At 43.5% G+C, this 17,233-nt stretch overlaps 1 protein-coding gene across 1 annotated transcript in view; it reads left to right on the forward strand.

The window, feature by feature from the left end:
* The first annotated feature begins 925 nt into the window (after positions 1-925).
* The window catches only part of acer3 (alkaline ceramidase 3), a 165,869-nt gene continuing 149,561 nt past the window's right edge, over positions 926-17,233 (forward strand). Inside the window, exon 1 of the mRNA XM_067985669.1 lies at positions 926-1,036. Within this exon, the coding sequence (XP_067841770.1) occupies positions 934-1,036 (103 nt within the window). The 5' untranslated portion in view covers positions 926-933. The remainder of the gene's footprint in view (positions 1,037-17,233) is intronic.

The following is a 17,233-nucleotide window of genomic DNA, read 5'->3' on the forward strand; positions in this document are numbered from 1 at the left end:
GTAAAAGTGGTTGTGCTTGGTTTCCCCAGCTTTTCTTTAAATTTTTTTCCCCGCCAATCAGATGGCTCAGTGGTTAAATGTGCCACCAAGTGTGATATTGAACTATACAGATCAGACAGGTCACAGATTCGATCCCTGTCCTGTAATGAGTTCACTGATCTCAACTCGAGCCAGTCGTCCTCCGCACCACTGGGCTTGGGAGGAAAAACACAATCAGCCACGGTTCAGTGGGTAGCACTCTTGCCTCTGAGTCAGAAGGTTGTGGGTTCAAGTCTCACTCTAGAGATTTGAGCACCTAACCTAGGCTGATACTCCTAGTGCAGTATTGAGAGAGTGCTGCACTGTTGGAGGTGCCATATTTTGGATGAGACGTTAAATTGAGACCCCGTCTGCCCTCTCAGGCGGACGTAAAAGATTTCAAAGAAGAGCACTGGGGTTGTGGCCAACATTTATCCCTCAACCAACAGCTAAAACAGATTATCTGCTCATTTACCTCATTGCTGTTTGTGGGATCTTGCTGTGTGCAAATCGGCTGCTGCGTTTCCTACATAACAACAGTGATCAAACTTCAAAAAGTACCTCATTGGCTGTAAAGCGCTTTGGGACGTCCCGAGGTCATGAAAGGCGCTGTATCAATGCAAATCTTTCTTAGACCCACTGATGTCAATTTACCATGGGTGGGTTTTAAACTTAACCAACACTTTGGGTTTCCTGCTCTGGCACCTTTAACGCTGCACTGCTAAGTATCCCATAGAAGGAAGTGGAGAAAATTTTTTTTAAAATAATTAATAAATGGAAAAGTATGACTGTGAATGGATGAATGGCAGGAATGGCTCACACTGGATGACTGAGCTGCATTGAGGGTTGCCATGGTAACAGGGCCGCCTCTGCCTATCTTCCCCGCCCCCTCTCGCCGCCACTTTGACTTCAAACATGGCGCCGGTCTATGACAGGCCGGGCTTCTGGGGAGCGCCCACGTCCACTCTGGACTGGTGCGAGGAGAATTACGCCGTGTCCTATTACGTCGCCGAGTTCTGTAAGTTTCTAAATTTTATAATAAAATTATATAAGTTTTTTTTCTATATAAAAAAAAAATCCCCTTCCCGCCGGTTTACCTGACGAGCCGGCCGTGCCTGAGGCCTAACTCCCGACGCGCACTCCAAGTGACCTCGAGTTCACCCGCCTCATCCCTTTCTCTTTTCAAACTTTGCTCTCCTCATCATTCAAACCTTTCATAAATATTTTCCACAAAAAAAAATGTTTAAATGAGAATTTATTTCTTTCCCCCGCACCCCCCCCCCCCAAAAAAAATGTCCAGGCCGGATGTTACTGCGCATGTGCCAGTCGTGCTTCTGCTTTATATAAGTTTTTTAAAAAAGGAAATTGTTGAATTAAAAACGCAGAGCTTTGTTTTTCATTGTTTTCTTTAAAACAAAAATAAAAGTGTGCGAGGATCTAATATCCGACATAGAAATTTTGGTGCATCATGTGAAGGTGCAGGTTTGCCCTTGGACACTGGTTGCATTGAATGTGTCCTTTGTATGACTTCAGTGACATAACATTATATGTGTCATTTGTATATAAATATGTCACATTCATATGTGGAGATATTTCTATGTTGATGGATGTCATGTATATATCGATAGATGTATATGTCACATTTTATTATGATGTGGAGATGCCGGTGATGGACTGGGGTTGACAAATGTAAAGAATCTTACAACACCAGGTTATAGTCCAACTGTTGTATTTGAAAATCACAAGCGTTTGGAGATTATCTCCTTCGTCAGGTGAGCTGTTGGTCTATAACCTGGTGTTGTAAGATTCTTTACATTTCATTATATTTGTAAACAGTGATATGTGAATATGCATTATTGCATGAAACTGCCCTTTTCATTTCTTCAAAACATAACTCTTGTTGTGACCTATTTTAAACTTGCATCCTCCTAGTTTTTTGTATTTGCTCTTGGGACACTGATGACACTGACCAGGCTACTTTTATTGCCCATGCCTAGTTGTCCTGAGAAGGTGGTGATGGGCCCTCTTCTTGAATCGCTGCAGTCTGTGTGGTGATGGCAGTGGGTGGGGAATTCCAAAATTTTAACCCAATGATGATAGTATGTGTAAGTCAAAATGCAGTGCATCTCGGGTGTTTCCATGATTTTGCTGGTCTTGGCCCTCTTGGTGATATAGGCCCTGGGGCTAGTAAAATTACCACTGTGCAGTATCATTTTGCCAGGTATGCACAATAGCGTAATTGCTGATAATTTAGTATGTTTTTTTCTAAACATAAAATTTAACAACATCCTATTTGAAAAAAATGCACTGCAGTGGAGTAATTTGTGCCGAAACAGGGAAGGTCGTGTTTGACTAACTTGATTGAATTTTTTGAGCAGTTAACAAGGAGGGTCGATGAGGGTGACGCGTTTGATGTAGTGTACATAGATTTTAGCAAGGCTTTTGACGAGGTCCCACATGGCAGACTGGTCAAAAAAGTAAAAGCCCATGGGATCTAAGGGAAAGTAGCTAGTTGGATCCAAAATTGGCTCAGTGGCAGGAAGCAAAGGGTAATGGTTGATGGGTGTTTTTGTGACTGGAAGGCTGTTTCCAGCGGCGTCATGTAAGGCTCAGTACTGGGTCCCTTGCTTTTTGTGGTATATGTTAATGATTTGGACTTGAATATGGGGGGCTTGATCAAGAAGTTGGCAGATGATACACAAATTGGCCGTGTGGTTGATAGTGAGGAGGAAAGCTGTAGACTGCAGGAAGATATCAATGGACTGGTCAGGTGGGCAGAAAAGTGGTAATTGGAATTCAATCCAGAGAAGTGTGAGGTAATGCATTTGGGGAGGGCAAACAAGGCAAGGGAGTACACAATAAATGGGAGGATACTGAGAGGTGTAGAGGAACAAAGGGACCTTGGAGTGCATGTCCACAGATCCCTGAAGTAGCAGGTCAGGTAGATAAGGTGGTTCAAAGGGCATACGGGATAATTTGTCTTATTAGCCGAGGCACAGAATATAAGTGTAAAGAATCTTACAACACCAGGTTATAGTCCAACAGTTTTATTTGAAAATCACAAGTTTTATAAATCATAACCTGGTGTTGTAAGATTCTTTACATTTGTCAACCCCAGTCCATCACCGGCACCTCCACATCATAGAATATAAGAACAGGGAGGTTATGCTCGAACTGTATAAAACATTGGTTAGGCCATAGTTTGAGTACTGTGTACAGTTCTGGTCACCACATTACAGGAAAGATGTGATTGCACTGGAGAGGGTACAGAGGAGATTTACGAGGATGTTGCCAGGGCTGGAGAATTTTAGCTAAGAGAAAAGATTGGATAGGCTGGGGTTGTTTATTTTGGAACAAAGGAGGCTAAGGGGAGATTTAATTGAGGTATATAAAATTATGATGGGACTAGATAGAGTGGATAGGGAGGACCTATTTCCCTTAGCAGAGGGGTCAGTGACTAGGGGGCATAGATTTAAAGTAATTGGTAGAAGGATTAGAGGGGAGCTGAGGAGAAAAATTTTCACCCAGAAGGTGGTGGGGGTCTGGAACTCACTGCCTGAAAGGGTGGTAGAGGCAGAAACCCTCAACTCATTTTAAAAAGTACTTGGATGTGCACTTGAAGTACTGTAACCTACAGGGCTATGGACCAAGTACTGGAAAGTGGGATTAAGCGGGATAGCATTTTTTCGGGCGGCACGGACATGAAGGGCTGAGTGGCCTCCTTCTGTGCAGTAACTTTCTATGATTCTATGAAAACATTTATTGCAGTTGCTTCAATGTGAATTTTCCTGACAGTTCTAGAGTTTTTGCAGTAGGGTGTTTGGGAGACGGAATTTAATAGTGCAAACCTTATGAAATGGTATTGATAAATTAAACCCAGATTACTTCAGAGTATGTCAAGAATATAGGACAACATGATCACACATTAATATACCGCTGTTAAGATTGAAAAGTTTATCCAAGAGGTTAAAAAGGCATGAGCAAAGGTTTCGATGGCAGTGGGAATAAAGTGGAGGTGGAGATGGGCAGAAATGGAAGTTAGCAGTCCTGGTAATGGATAGAGTATGAGCTATGGGGTTAAACAGAATACCGAGTTTGCATGCAATTTGGTTCAACTTCAGGGAGTAGCAAGGGTGCGGTCTTAGGAAGGATCCGACTCATTCACGACTTAAATGTCTGACAGCATTGGTGGTCACGAAGTCAAACAAAATATTGGACTGATAGAGCTGGTTGTTAGTCCAACTGTGTCCACAGATAATGTTCGCGAGTGGCAGCATTTGATGGAGAGAGAGATGGGGAGGGGGCCAAGGAGGATGCTTGAGGGACCTCAGAGGTGATCGCAAGGCTGGAGGCGGACTGGTTATGTTGGGTCGGGTAGGAGTGGAAGCACACAAGTGCTGTCCCACTGTGGTGGACAATGGAGGAGGATGATGTGATTGACTGTGTTGACTGCAGAAAGGTCAAGGAGGATAATGCACCTAGTAAAGTGATAGAGGCTAAAACATTGGGTTGTTCAAAATACAATTGGATGCCTTGCTGGGACAGGTAATAGATGACCTTTTCTCAACACTGATGGAGGATTTGGGGTGTTGATGCCATTGAATGTCAAGGGGAAATGGTTGGACTCTCTCTTTATCATTGCCTGTCACTTGTGTTGCGCGAATGTTACTTGCCACCGATCCTGGATGTTGTCCAGGTCTTGCTGCATTCGGGCATGGACTGCTTCGTTATCTGAGGAATTGTGAATGGAGCTGAACACTATGCAATCATCGGCGAACAGTACCACTTCTGGCCTTATGATGGAGGGAAGATCATTGATGAAGCAGCTGAAGGAAATTGGGCCTAGGATTCTGCCCTGAGGAATGCTTGTGGCGATGTCCTGGGCTGAGATGATTGGCCTCCAACAACCACACCCATCTTCCTTTGAGTCAGGTATTACTCTAGCCACTGGAGAGTTTGCCCCTGATCTCCATTGAATTCAGTTTTACTAGGGCTCCTTGGTACCACACTTGGTCGAATGCTGCCTTGATGTCAAGGGCAGTCACTCTCACCTCACCTCTGGAATTCTCTTTTGTCCATGTTTGGACCAAGGCTGTAATGACACCTGGAGCTGAATGGTCCTGGACGAACCCAAACAGGTTATTGGTGAGTAAGTGCTACTTGATAGCACTGTTGACGACTCCTTCCATCACTTTGCTGCTGATTGAGAGTAGGCTGATAGGACAGTAATTGACCGGGTTGGGTTTGTCCTGCCTTTTGTGGACAGGACATACCTGGCCAATTTTCCACATTGTCTAGTAGATGCCAGTTGTTGCTGTACTGGAACAGTATGGCTGTACAATCTATAAAGCTAGCAATCCAAGGTCACCTCAAATTATTTAAAGTACTGTTACGTGAATTGAACCCAAATGGGTCAAGAAATGGTGCTACTGTGAGTGCCCTCAAAATAAGTATTTATTTTAAAAAAACACGTTTTGAAAATGCTGAGAGTCCACGGCAGGCTCGTCAGCATCTGATGGTAGCCAGAACCTGTTGTGTATTTTCAGTATTTTCTATTTTTATTTCAGATATCCAGCACTTGCAGCTTTTATTTTCTGTCACAGTAAAATTCTAGCCAGTATATATTTAAATAGAGGTACCTTTTGTTCAGTATATAGCCCATTCCCCCTGTTTCCTGCAATTTACAATTTATTAATAAACCACTTAGCTGCCTGCATGTGAAAGCGGTTAGTGTATCTATAAACTTGACCCTATTTGTTTTTCCCTCCCCTTGCTCCCTAATTTTGGCCAGTGCAGTCCTGACCGCCGTAGCTCTGGGGAAGGTTTCCACCCTGAATGTTAACACAGCTATGGCTCAGCGGATAGCGCTTTTGCCTCTGAGTCAGAAGGTTGTGGCTTTAAGTCCCACTCCAGAAACTTGAGCATAAAATTGAGGCTGACACTCCAGTGCAGTACTGAGGGAATGCTGCTGTGTTGGAGGTGCCGTCTTTCGGATGGGATGAGATGTCTGCACTCTTAGTTGGACGTAAAAAGTTTCCATGTCGCCATTTTGAAGAAGAGCATGGGACTTCTCCCCAGTGTATAGTTCAATATTTGTCCCTCAAACAACATCACTAAAAACAACTTATCTGGTCATTAGCTCATTGTCGTTTGTCGGAGCTTGCTGTGTGTAAACTGGCTGTCATGTTTCCTACATTAAAACAGTGACTACATTTCAAAACTACTTCATTGGCAGTAAAGTGCTTTGGGATGTCCTGAGGTCATGAAAGGCACTATATAAATGCAAATCTTTTTATCTTCAGCTGTGTTGAAACTATTGTGAGAGACTGTGCCTGTGCTGGCAGCTCCCAACCTATGTGTCTCGTGCATCCAGCAGTAAATCTCAAAAGTAAACTTGTTGGATTGCTAAGGACGCCGGCTAGGAAGGTCCATTTTTTTTTACACTGGGTCTTCTTGACAGCAAGTCTTAGCGAGCCAGGGAAATTTACTTTGAAGTTGCCAGCAGCAGGTCTCATAGAATAGAGCTGCTTTTATATTCCATCATGTGCAGAGTGTCCCGCTGTGTGTTTGCAGCAGTTCATATTTTTATTATTTTATTTACCAGCATTTGTATGTTTCTTTTTCATATCTGTTTAAATAGTGTTTTAGCACCAATTAAATCTGTGATGCAGACTACTTTTGGCAAATTGGTCATTTTTTGCACAAAATGAAAATTTGAATTGTCCAATAGTTTGAATTAAGCAATGTAAATAACATAGCAAAATGGGAATTTAGTGCTTTAAAAAATGAATTATCAGATAAATTGAATGAAATGTCTTTGAATTAAGAGGATTTGACTACATTGTGATGCAGAGTTATTAACAGATTCTTATTTAAAGCAAAGTTGCAAACATTTTGGAAACCATAACTTAAGGGGTTTATCAGACCTCTGGCTCAGTACTCTGAGTTCATGAGTTATGCAGCTTTGCTATAAATCGCATCATGTTGTGTACCCTGTTTATATCATGTTAGCTTATATTACAAGTTTAGTTTTTTTTCAATAATATAAAGATTGGGACAACACAATGCCTTCTGGCTGGGGTGGAGATCCCCTTGTACTGGAGGTAGGGACCGTGTAGCATTAATCGGGGCCATCTCTCCAGTCACCTGGATTAGTTTTGATCACCTGAGGTTGGGGGGGGGGGGAGGGGTCAGAGAGGAATTTTCCCTCTAATTAACCTTGCATTTTATCTCTCTCTGCCTCTCCCAGGAGATGACGTGGCTTCTGGGTGGGGTGGGGAGTGTATTATTGTGATGCATTGGTCATCACAGTTATACGGACAGACTGGATGGACCAGTAGGTCCTTTCCTGTCCCTTCATTTTTCGTATGGTCATTCTATAGGGACTTGCCACGGGAGAAGATTGCTGCATGGTCCGTGATACAGACTGTGTGCTGTGCTGTACTATACTGAAGTGTGGACGTGTGGCAGCTGGTGACCAGTACGGGGGTGGGCGGTCCAGTGTGTATGTTGTAGGATAGTAGAAAACTAGTTAAAACATTTCCTACTTAATATGAAAACCGCTTAATTGGGACACCTCGGTTAAAAAAAATAATTGGGACGCCTTGGTGGAAATTGATTTGCCTCAATAAAGCATATTAATAATAATATCCCACCTAATAGAAGTCATAGCTGACTGTTTCTGTACGTGCTTTTGTGTGACTTTTCTCCCCAAACCCCACCAGCATTTGAATCAGCTGTGAGACTGGCTGTTCCACCAATGCACAGAGTTTGGTAACATTTTGTGATCGTCCTTTTTCAGCCCTTTGTTTACGCTCTGGTCTTACGGCGGGCTGAAGTGTTGCTGGTAATGCTGGGGAAATTGCTAAGTCAGGGAGATGCTAAGTGGGGTAATTAGCTGTGAGGTTCAAGTCTGCTTGTGCCCTGTTAAAACAGCTTACTGGTGTTTGTCAGCACACAAACAGAGCTGGGACTCGCAGCTGATTGCATGTCTACCTGACTCAGCGATCTCCTCAGCCTACCAGCATTTCAGGCAAACTCAGCATCAGTTCTCTCACCTGCCTAGGTATTTAAGATTTGTCTTGCTAAACCAGCAAACTTATGGGGAATCGATATCCAGCAGATGTCCACTTAAATATCTGCAGCATTCTGAAAAAAAATTGATGTAGTTACAATGATTAAATAATTGTAAATAATGTAAAATTTTGGTACTTCCCCATCCCTCTCACTTGTGGGTAAGTAAGCAAATGCTTAACCTGGTGGGTACACAGATGAGGAAGGTCCCAGGTTTGATCCTCGGTCTGTATGAGGTTTCTAATTTCAGCTGAGACAGCAGTAGGGGTGCTACAATTGGCTTCAGCATCCGTTGGGTATGGAGTGTAAAATCCTCCAGGGGGTTTTCTGCTCCTGATTGTTATCCAGTGACTCCTGATGGAAAATGTACTTGTATAGATATTGGGCGAGGACAGGCTAAGGCTCGGCTATGATGAGCCTCATCATTTGCTGCCGCTCATTGCCTAGGCTCATGTATGAGTGAGGTACCAGAGGAACTGTATCCCAGCATGACTTGCTACGCTCTGGGAAGGGAGGAGAAAGCTGAAAAGAAAGAGTGACGAGTGAGAATAGTGTAGGTGCACGTCTTGAGTAAGCCAAGGATGATCAGTCCACACGTATGGTATAAAATAATAGTGTATTGGTGAATTTTAATGTGCGGAGTGAATATTGACTGTGTCAGCCAATGAATTGCAGGCGGGGTGGGAATTACAACGAACAGAGTCTATTTCACTGCAATCATTCTCTTTACTCAGTAAACAGTCTATCTAAACAGAGTCTCTACATACTGCAGCAAACAGAACCCGTGACCGAAACTGCCACAGTCTCCAAATAAAAGCAGGATTATTTCTCCAGCAAAATGCAACGAGAGGAGGATAGTTACGTAATACAAATTATGTGCGTAAAATCAATCCCAGTCACTTACAGCAGAGCAGTCTCCAGGCGTGATGAGGGAATTACCCAATCATCTCCAGTGGTTTCACTAGCAGATCTCCCGTGGCATTACTCACGTGTGTAATTTTTAGCTGCTAACCTGATCTCTTTTAAGGCAGCCATTCGTAATATGCAAACAGGGGTAGTTGTAACTACTTGGGCATTGAAGAGGTTGATGCAGTTGGTGCCTCTTTGCCCACTGAAGTGGCCTAGTAAGCCGCTCAGTTGTGTCAATAGGGATTGGCAATAAGTGCCAGCCTAGCCAGTGATGCCCACATCTCGAATGAATTTTTTTTTAAAAAGTGGCAACTCCCTTTTCCTGAGAGGAGAGTTGATGGAGTGTGTTGACTCTTGGTTCAGTTACCAATGCAGCAGGCAGTCTTGTTGGCACCGGTTCCAATAAACCTTATGGTCCAAATTAGCCTTAGTGCCGGTGTCGGATGTGTAAATGCCAGTACCTCACCTCATTGTTCCGCAGGTTAAAATGCGCAACCCAAGTTTAGATGGACAAAATATATAGTTGTGCTGAAACAGAAAGTGAGCAATTGGTGAGAAAGGGGGAATAGAAACCTATGGGAATAGAAACCTGAGCTATGCACTTCCTGTGGCCAGTTTGTTCCCAATCCTTTGCCAGTGTCACAATTCAGCATTGTAGTTGCCCAGCAGTACTAACTCCCAATTTTTTTTTTCTTCCTTCCACTCGACCTTCCCACAACCCCGTGACATTGTGGCTGAAATTGCGAACTCTTTAGAGTGAGATGGAGGGCTGAGGAAATAGTAGTTTGATTGTAGGATAGGAAGACTGAAGGAGGTAAGGAGTTGCAATGTTTTGAACTGTCCAGAAAGATGGGAGTGTGAGGACTATGCAATGAATCTGTTTCAGCAGTGTGAGGAGGAAGTGCAGGTCAATTGTTTTTGGAGGTTAGGAGGAACAAGAGAAAAGAAAGAGCTTGCATTTCTATAGCGCCTTTCACGACCTCAGGACATCCCAAAGCGCTTTATAGCCAATTAAGTACTTTTCAAGTGTAGTCACTGTTTGTAGTGTAGGAAATGCAGTAGCTCATCCTGCTGTGTTGTTCTTCTTTTGAAATAGTGCCGTGGGATCTTTTATGTCCACCTGAGAGGGCAGACAGGGCCTTGATTTAATGTCTCTTCCGAAAGACACCACCTTCGACAGTGCAGTGATCCCTCAGTATTGCACTGGAGTAACGGCCTAGATTTTGTGCTTAAGTTTCTGGAGTGGGACTTGAACCCACAACCATCTGACTCAGAGATGAGAGTGCCACCAAATGACCCATGGCTGACAATAAGAGAGGTGAAATGAGCATAATAATGGAGGTAAAATTGAGAAAGAGATAGGAAAATTTGCAAGAGACGAATTCTGTTTGTGGGTCCACAATTCCGCCATTTGAATAAGGGAACTGGTTTTATAATATCAAATACGGTGAGTTGGTGTATGGATGTTGATATCTTGTTCTACTATCTGCAGAAGTGCCAAAAAACAAAAGTGCTCAGAGTGCAGTTATTGGAGATCAGAAATTGTTTCACCACTGATACTTCCACCAAATCAGCTTTTTGTAACCTCCATCCCAGACATGGGAATAGTGTTCAAGTCTTGGTTGGATTTAACGCCTTGTAAAGAATTAAATGTTGATGGGGGGTGGGGGGAGAAGTTTTTGGCACGAAACAGGAAATGGAGCTTCTTGATAAGCAATAGAAGTTAAAATGCTACTGCTTGGAGGTCTTGTTTGAAATGGAACAATAATTAATCTAAATTAGTACATACTTCCCAGTGTTATAAAAGAGGTATCTGCACGTATCACCTATTTTTATGCTTGTTGCCACTCGAGTGGAATTTGATGTCACACTGCGGAGGGATCTGTAGAAAATTTCTGCACTTTTGAAGCATAATCTGAACAAGTAACAATTTGTATCTGGTTTTGAGCTGCTTTTATACTGACTCGGTTTTAAATTAAATAAAAGGCTGTGGATGTGGGGTCAATTGAAATTTTCACGCCTGAAAATTTTGTAGCTTGCGGCGTGCGACATTAGTTAGACTTTCTCCTGCACCCTTCAGCTCGAATATAATTTGCTGGAAGTGAAGTGTGAGCTGATAACGGTGCGGCAAGGACAACGGGGCACCTGAGACGTTAGTGAACAACAGGGCCAACAGTCTATCTCCCTAACCATTAAGATTTAAGGATTGAGAAAGAAACAAGAACAACGGTGAAGGAAATTGGGTGAATTAGAGCTAAATCAAGTAGAGAAAGAGAGGGAAAGAGAGATCTGATTGAGAGAGAGAAAAAAAAGACACAAGTAAGAAAAAATTGTTTAAAATTAGAAATTTGAAATTGAAAAGAACTCTTAAGAATTTACCACATGCAGGAATGATACTCAACAGTTTAAATTGTTCCCTTCCTGGGCCAGATTGGCATTGCAATCACAATTGTCATGTCGTTAAAAGGATACTTATGCTGTTAAATATGAGCCCCAACTTTCTGCGGCAAGTTTAATGTGAAAATCCAGCAGGTTCTTAAAAATACCAGGGAGGTTGAGGTCGAGATGCCGTTCGTGCGAGGCAGGCGGTGGAGCGGCGTAAATCGACCAGCAAAATACGGAGATTCACAACTCACGGCGTATCTCCTCTTCCCTTGAACTTGCTGGTCAATTTGCGTGTTAATAACAACGTGCATCGTGAACTCGCCGTTATTTTTCCAGGAAGATATAAATCACTGGTTAGGCCCCAGTTGGAGTATTGTGTCCAATTCTGGGCACTACACTTTAAGAAGGACGTCAAGGGGGTGAGGAGGAGATTTACTGGGATGGGGGACTTCAGTTATGTGAAGAGACTAGAGAAGCTGGGGCTGTTCTCCTTGGAGCATAGAAGGATAAAGAGAAATTTAATAGAGGTGTTCAAAATCATGAAGGGTTTTGATAGAGTAAATAAGGAGAAACTGTTTTCAGTGGCAGAAGGCTCGGTAACTAGAGGATAATTAGCAAAAGGACTTAGCCCAATGTTTTTGGTGGGAGTTCTTGCCAGCATTCAGGGTTGCGATTACCTACCTAATCGTTGTCCGATGCTGACTGACCTGTATTTTATTCCGGGTGTTTTTCTGTTTTTATTTTTAGATTTTTACCTTTCGTGGTTTTTCATTTTTAGTCAGTCAGTTTCTTTCTCTCTTCTCCCCTTCACTCTTGATGTTGCTATCTCTTGCTGTAGTTCCACGGATACCAGCAGCCCATTCTAGTACCCTGCCCAAGTAGCCATTGTTTGTGTGTTGGGTGCCTGGATGGTAAGTGTTGGTAGGCTGTTTGATCATGGAACGTATCGTAGCCAAGCCCAATCCTGGATGTTCTAGCCCTGGGATTGAGAGGCCCAACTGCTTCATTGTCTCCACCTTGCTCTCCTCCTTTAAGATGCTGCTTAAAACCTACCTCTTTGACCAAGCATGTGGTCACCTGCCCTAATGTCTCCTTTGGCTCGGTTTCAATTTTTGTCTGATTATGCTCCTGTGAAGTGCTGTGGAAGATTTTACGACATTAAAGGTGCTCTATAAAGATGCAAGTTGTTGTTGAGGTTAGCTAACTCGGTATTTTTTTTAATTTCTGGATTGACTTCACAAACATGAGGAGCCATGAAATCCCCAGAGTCCTATTCAGAAAATGAATAACCTGCAAGCTCGAAATTAAAATTCGAAAAACGATTGCTGGAAATAGATAACTGGCCCATCATAAAGAAACAAGATGGGTATAGATCCTTCGTCAGAACTCCCAGTCGTCATGAAAAATGCCTACACCCAGAACGTGAACCCAAGCTTATGCAAAAGCTGAGATGGTTTCATCCTGAAACAGGAAGCATTGTAGTCCAGTTCAAAAACCATTTGCATATGGTTTACAGTGAATTTTTTTCTCAAAACTTGAAACAGTGGTTGCAGAAGATACTGAATTTTACATGCTGCAGCTAAAGCTATTGATCGTTTTGTGCTTTGTTGTGTGGGTATCAGATTTTCAAACCACCAATTCCCTGTGGAACAATAGTGCCATTTAACAATTTTGCAGAGTAATACAATTGGAAATAGCATAGCTCGAAATCCTCGTGACCACCTCTGCTGACAGAGTTGTATTGAAGCATTTCTGTATGATCTCTGGCGTAAGCTGAATTAGCTGATCTCAGCTAGAGCACCAATTAGGATGCTGCAGTTGTTTGAAGTGGTGGGGGGCAAGGAGGGAGAAAAATGAGCCAAGGTTCTTGCTCCTGATTGCTATTTCCTGCTGCAAACTGCATGTGCATGGATGATGGGTAGAACTATACTCCAGTAAGACTTGGTGACTTCGGGGGCAGAGAATACGGGTGGAGGGGAATGAGCGGGTGACAGAACATAGCTGTACACTCGCTCTCAGCACCATTGAGCCTTAGCTGTAACCATAATAATAGTAACTGCTGTTGAGCTTTCTGCGGCATCATTACTATGTAACTAAAGGTATATCAGCGCCTGAAAATTGCTGCACAGAAATAAATACAACACAAAAATCACATTAAGAAAGCTTTGCAAATATTTATATAAAGCAAGGACACAGATAACTCCTGCTGTAATATGGTAAGATACTGTAATTTGAACATTTACATTTTTCCTCCAAATCTTCCACTTAATTCATGGTACATGAAGTCCTTTGGGGCATTTCTGAGACTCGCGATAAGGTGCTATATAAATGCAAATCCCTTTACACTTGCATAAATATCAGCCATATATTGTATGCATGGCATCCCTGTAAGTGTCTGATTAACCTCTTAACATGACACCAGAGAAAGTTACAAAATAAATTTGAATTTTGATTTTATTCTAATTTGAACCAAGTTCTAATGCTGGAGTAACAGAACCTGGTCAACAAAATATCCAACTGACTGCACTTACCTGTAGGGTGAACAACAACTGATCACAGCCACATGACAGGTTTTAGTCACGACGAAAGGTATCCAGTCATTATGTTAACAATTTCAAATGGACAAAGAATACAAAAGTAGAATCAGTAGTGGTTTAAAGTGGAATTTGTTAAGGGGTAACCTCTCGGGACCTCCACATTTCCTTTTAGGTCCTGTGTAAACAGGAAGTGAATGGGTGACCACCAGGCAGAGTAAGAGGTGCAGGCAGGTAGTGCAGGGGTCCCCTGTGGCCATCCCCCTCTCAAACAGGTATACCGTTTTGGATACTGTTGTGGGAGATGGCTCACCAGGGGAAGGTGGCAGCGGCCAGGTTCATGGCATCGTGGCTGGCTCTGCTGCACAGGAGGGCAGGAAAAAGAGTGGCAGAGCTATAGTGATAGGGGACTCGATTGTAAGGGGAATAGACAGGCGTTTCTGCGGACGCAACCGAGACTCCAGGATGGTATGTTGCCTCCCTGGTGCAAGGGTCAGGGATGTCTCGGAGCGGCTGCAGGGCATTCTGGAGGGGGAGGGTGAACAGCCAGTTGTCGTGGTGCATATAGGTACCAACGATATAGGTAAAAAACAGGATGAGGTCCTACAAGCTGAATTTAGGGAGTTAGGAGTTAAACTAAAAAGTAGGACCTCAAAGGTAGTAATCTCAGGATTGCTACCAGTGCCACGGGCAAGTCAGAGTAGGAATGACAGGATAGCTAGGATGAATACGTGGCTTGAGAGATGGTGCAAGAGGAGGGATTCAAATTCCTGGGACATTGGAACCGGTTCTGGGGGAGGTGGGACCAGTACAAATTGGACGGTCTGCATCTGGGCAGGACTGGAACCAATGTCCTAGGGGGAGTGTTTGCTAGTACTGTTGGGGAGGGTTTAAACTAAAGTGGCAGGGGGATGGGAACCGATGCAGGAAGTCAGTGGGAAGTAAAGTGGTGACAAACAAAAGGCAGTAAGGGAGAGTGTACAAAACATGACCGGACAGATGGTCTGAGAAAGCAGGGCAAAGACCAAGGGAAGTCTAGATTAAACTGCATTTATTTCAATGCAAGAAGTCTGATGGGCAAGGCAGATGAACTCAGGGCATGGATGGGTACATGGGACTGGGATGTTATAGCTATTACTGAAACATGGCTAAGGGAGGGGCAGGACTGGCAGCTCAATGTTCCAGGGTACAGATGCTATAGGAAAGATAGAGCAGGAGGTAAGAGAGGAGGGGAGTTGCGTTCTTGATTAGGGAGAACATCACGGCAGTAGTGAGAGGGGATATATCCGAGGGTTCGCCCACGGAGTCTATATTGGTAGAACTGAAAAATAAGAAGGGAGAGATCACTTTGATAGGATTGTACTACAGACCCCCAAATAGTCAACGGGAAATTGAGGAGCAAATATGTAAGGAGATTACAGACAGCTGCAAGAAAAATAGGGTGGTAACTTTCCCAACATTGACTGGGACAGCCATAGCATTAGGGGCTTGGATGGAGAGAAATTTGTTGAGTGTATTCAGGAGGAATTTCTCATTCAGTATGTGGATGGCCCGACTAGAGAGGGGGCAAAACTGGACCTCCTCTTGGGAAATAAGGAAGGGCAGGTGACAGAAGTGTTAGTGAGGGATCACTTTGGGACCAGTGATCATAATTCCATTAGTTTTAAGATAGCTATGGAGAATGATAGGTCTGGCCCAAAAGTTAAAATTCTAAATTGGGGAAAGGCCAATTTTGATGGTATTAGACAGGAACTTTCAGAAGTTGATTGGGAGAGTCTGTTGGCAGGCAAAGGGACGTCTGGTAAGTGGGAGGCCTTCAAAAGTGTGTTAACCAGGGTTCAGGGTAAGCACATTCCTTATAAAGTGAAGGGCAAGGCTGGTAAAAGTAGGGAACCTTGGATGACTCTGGAGATTGAGGCTCTAGTCAGAAAGAAGAAGGAGGCATATGACATGCATAGGCAGCTGGGATCAAGTGGATCCCTTGAAGAGTATAGAGATTGCCGGAGTAGAGTTAAGAGAGAAATCAGGAGGGCAAAAAGGGGACATGAGATTGCTTTGGCAGATAAGGCAAAGGTGAATCCAAAGAGCTTCTACAAATACATAAAGGGCAAAAGAGTAACTAGGGAGAGAGTAGGGCCTCTTAAGGATCAACAAGGTCATCTATGTGCAGAACCACAAGAGATGGGTGAGATCCTAAATGAATATTTCGCATCAGTATTTACGGTTGAGAAAGGCATGGATGTTGGGGAACTTGGGGAAATAAATAGTGATGTCTTGAGTGTACATATTACAGAGAGGGAGGTGCTGGAAGTCTTAATGCGCATCAAGGTAGATAAATCTCCGGGACCTGATGAAATGTATCCCAGGACGTTATGGGAGGTCAGGGAGGAAATTGCGGGTCCCCTAGCAGAGATATTTGAATCATCGACAGCTACAGGTGAGGTGCCTGAAGATTGGAGGGTAGCAAATGTGCCTTTGTTTAAGAAGGGCGGCAGGGAAAAGCCTGGGAACTACAGACCGGTGAGCCTGACATCTGTAGTGGGTAAGTTGTTAGAGGGTATTCTGAGAGACAGGATCTACGGGCATTTGGAGAGGCAGGGACTGATCGGGAACAGTCAGCATGGTTTTGTGAGAGGAAAATCATGTCTCACAAATTTGATTGAGTTTTTTGAAGGGGTAACCAAGAAGATAGATGAGGGCTGTGCAGTAGATGTGGTCTACATGGACTTTAGCAAAGCCTTTGACAAGGTACCGCATGGCAGGTTGTTACATAAGGTTAAATCTCACGGGATCCAAGGTGAGGTAGCCAATTGGATACAAAATTGGCTTGACGACAGAAGACAGAGGGTGGTTGTAGAGGGTTGTTTTTCAAACTGGAGGCCTGTGACCAGCGGTGTGCCTCAGCGATCGGTGCTGGGTCCGCTGTTATTTGTTATTTATATTAATGATTTGGATGAGAATTTAGGAGGCATGGTTAGCAAGTTTGCAGATGACACCAAGATTGGTGGCATTGTGGACAGTGAAGAAGGTTATCTAGGATTGCAACGGGATCCTGATAAATTGGGCCAGTGGGCCGATGAATGGCAGATGGAGTTTAATTTAGATAAATGTGAGGTGATGCATTTTGGTAGATCGAATCGGGCCAGGACCTACTCCGTTAATGGTAGGGCGTTGGGGAGAGTTATAGAACAAAGAGACCTAGGAGTACAGGTTCATAGCTCCTTGAAAGTGGAGTCACAGGTGGATAGGGTGGTGAAGAAGGCATTCAGCATGCTTGGTTTAATTGGTCAGAACGTTGAATACAGGAGTTGGGA

The sequence above is a fragment of the Heptranchias perlo genome, chromosome 6, assembly GCF_035084215.1.
Source record: "Heptranchias perlo isolate sHepPer1 chromosome 6, sHepPer1.hap1, whole genome shotgun sequence".
Taxonomy (NCBI): Eukaryota; Metazoa; Chordata; class Chondrichthyes; order Hexanchiformes; family Hexanchidae; genus Heptranchias; species Heptranchias perlo.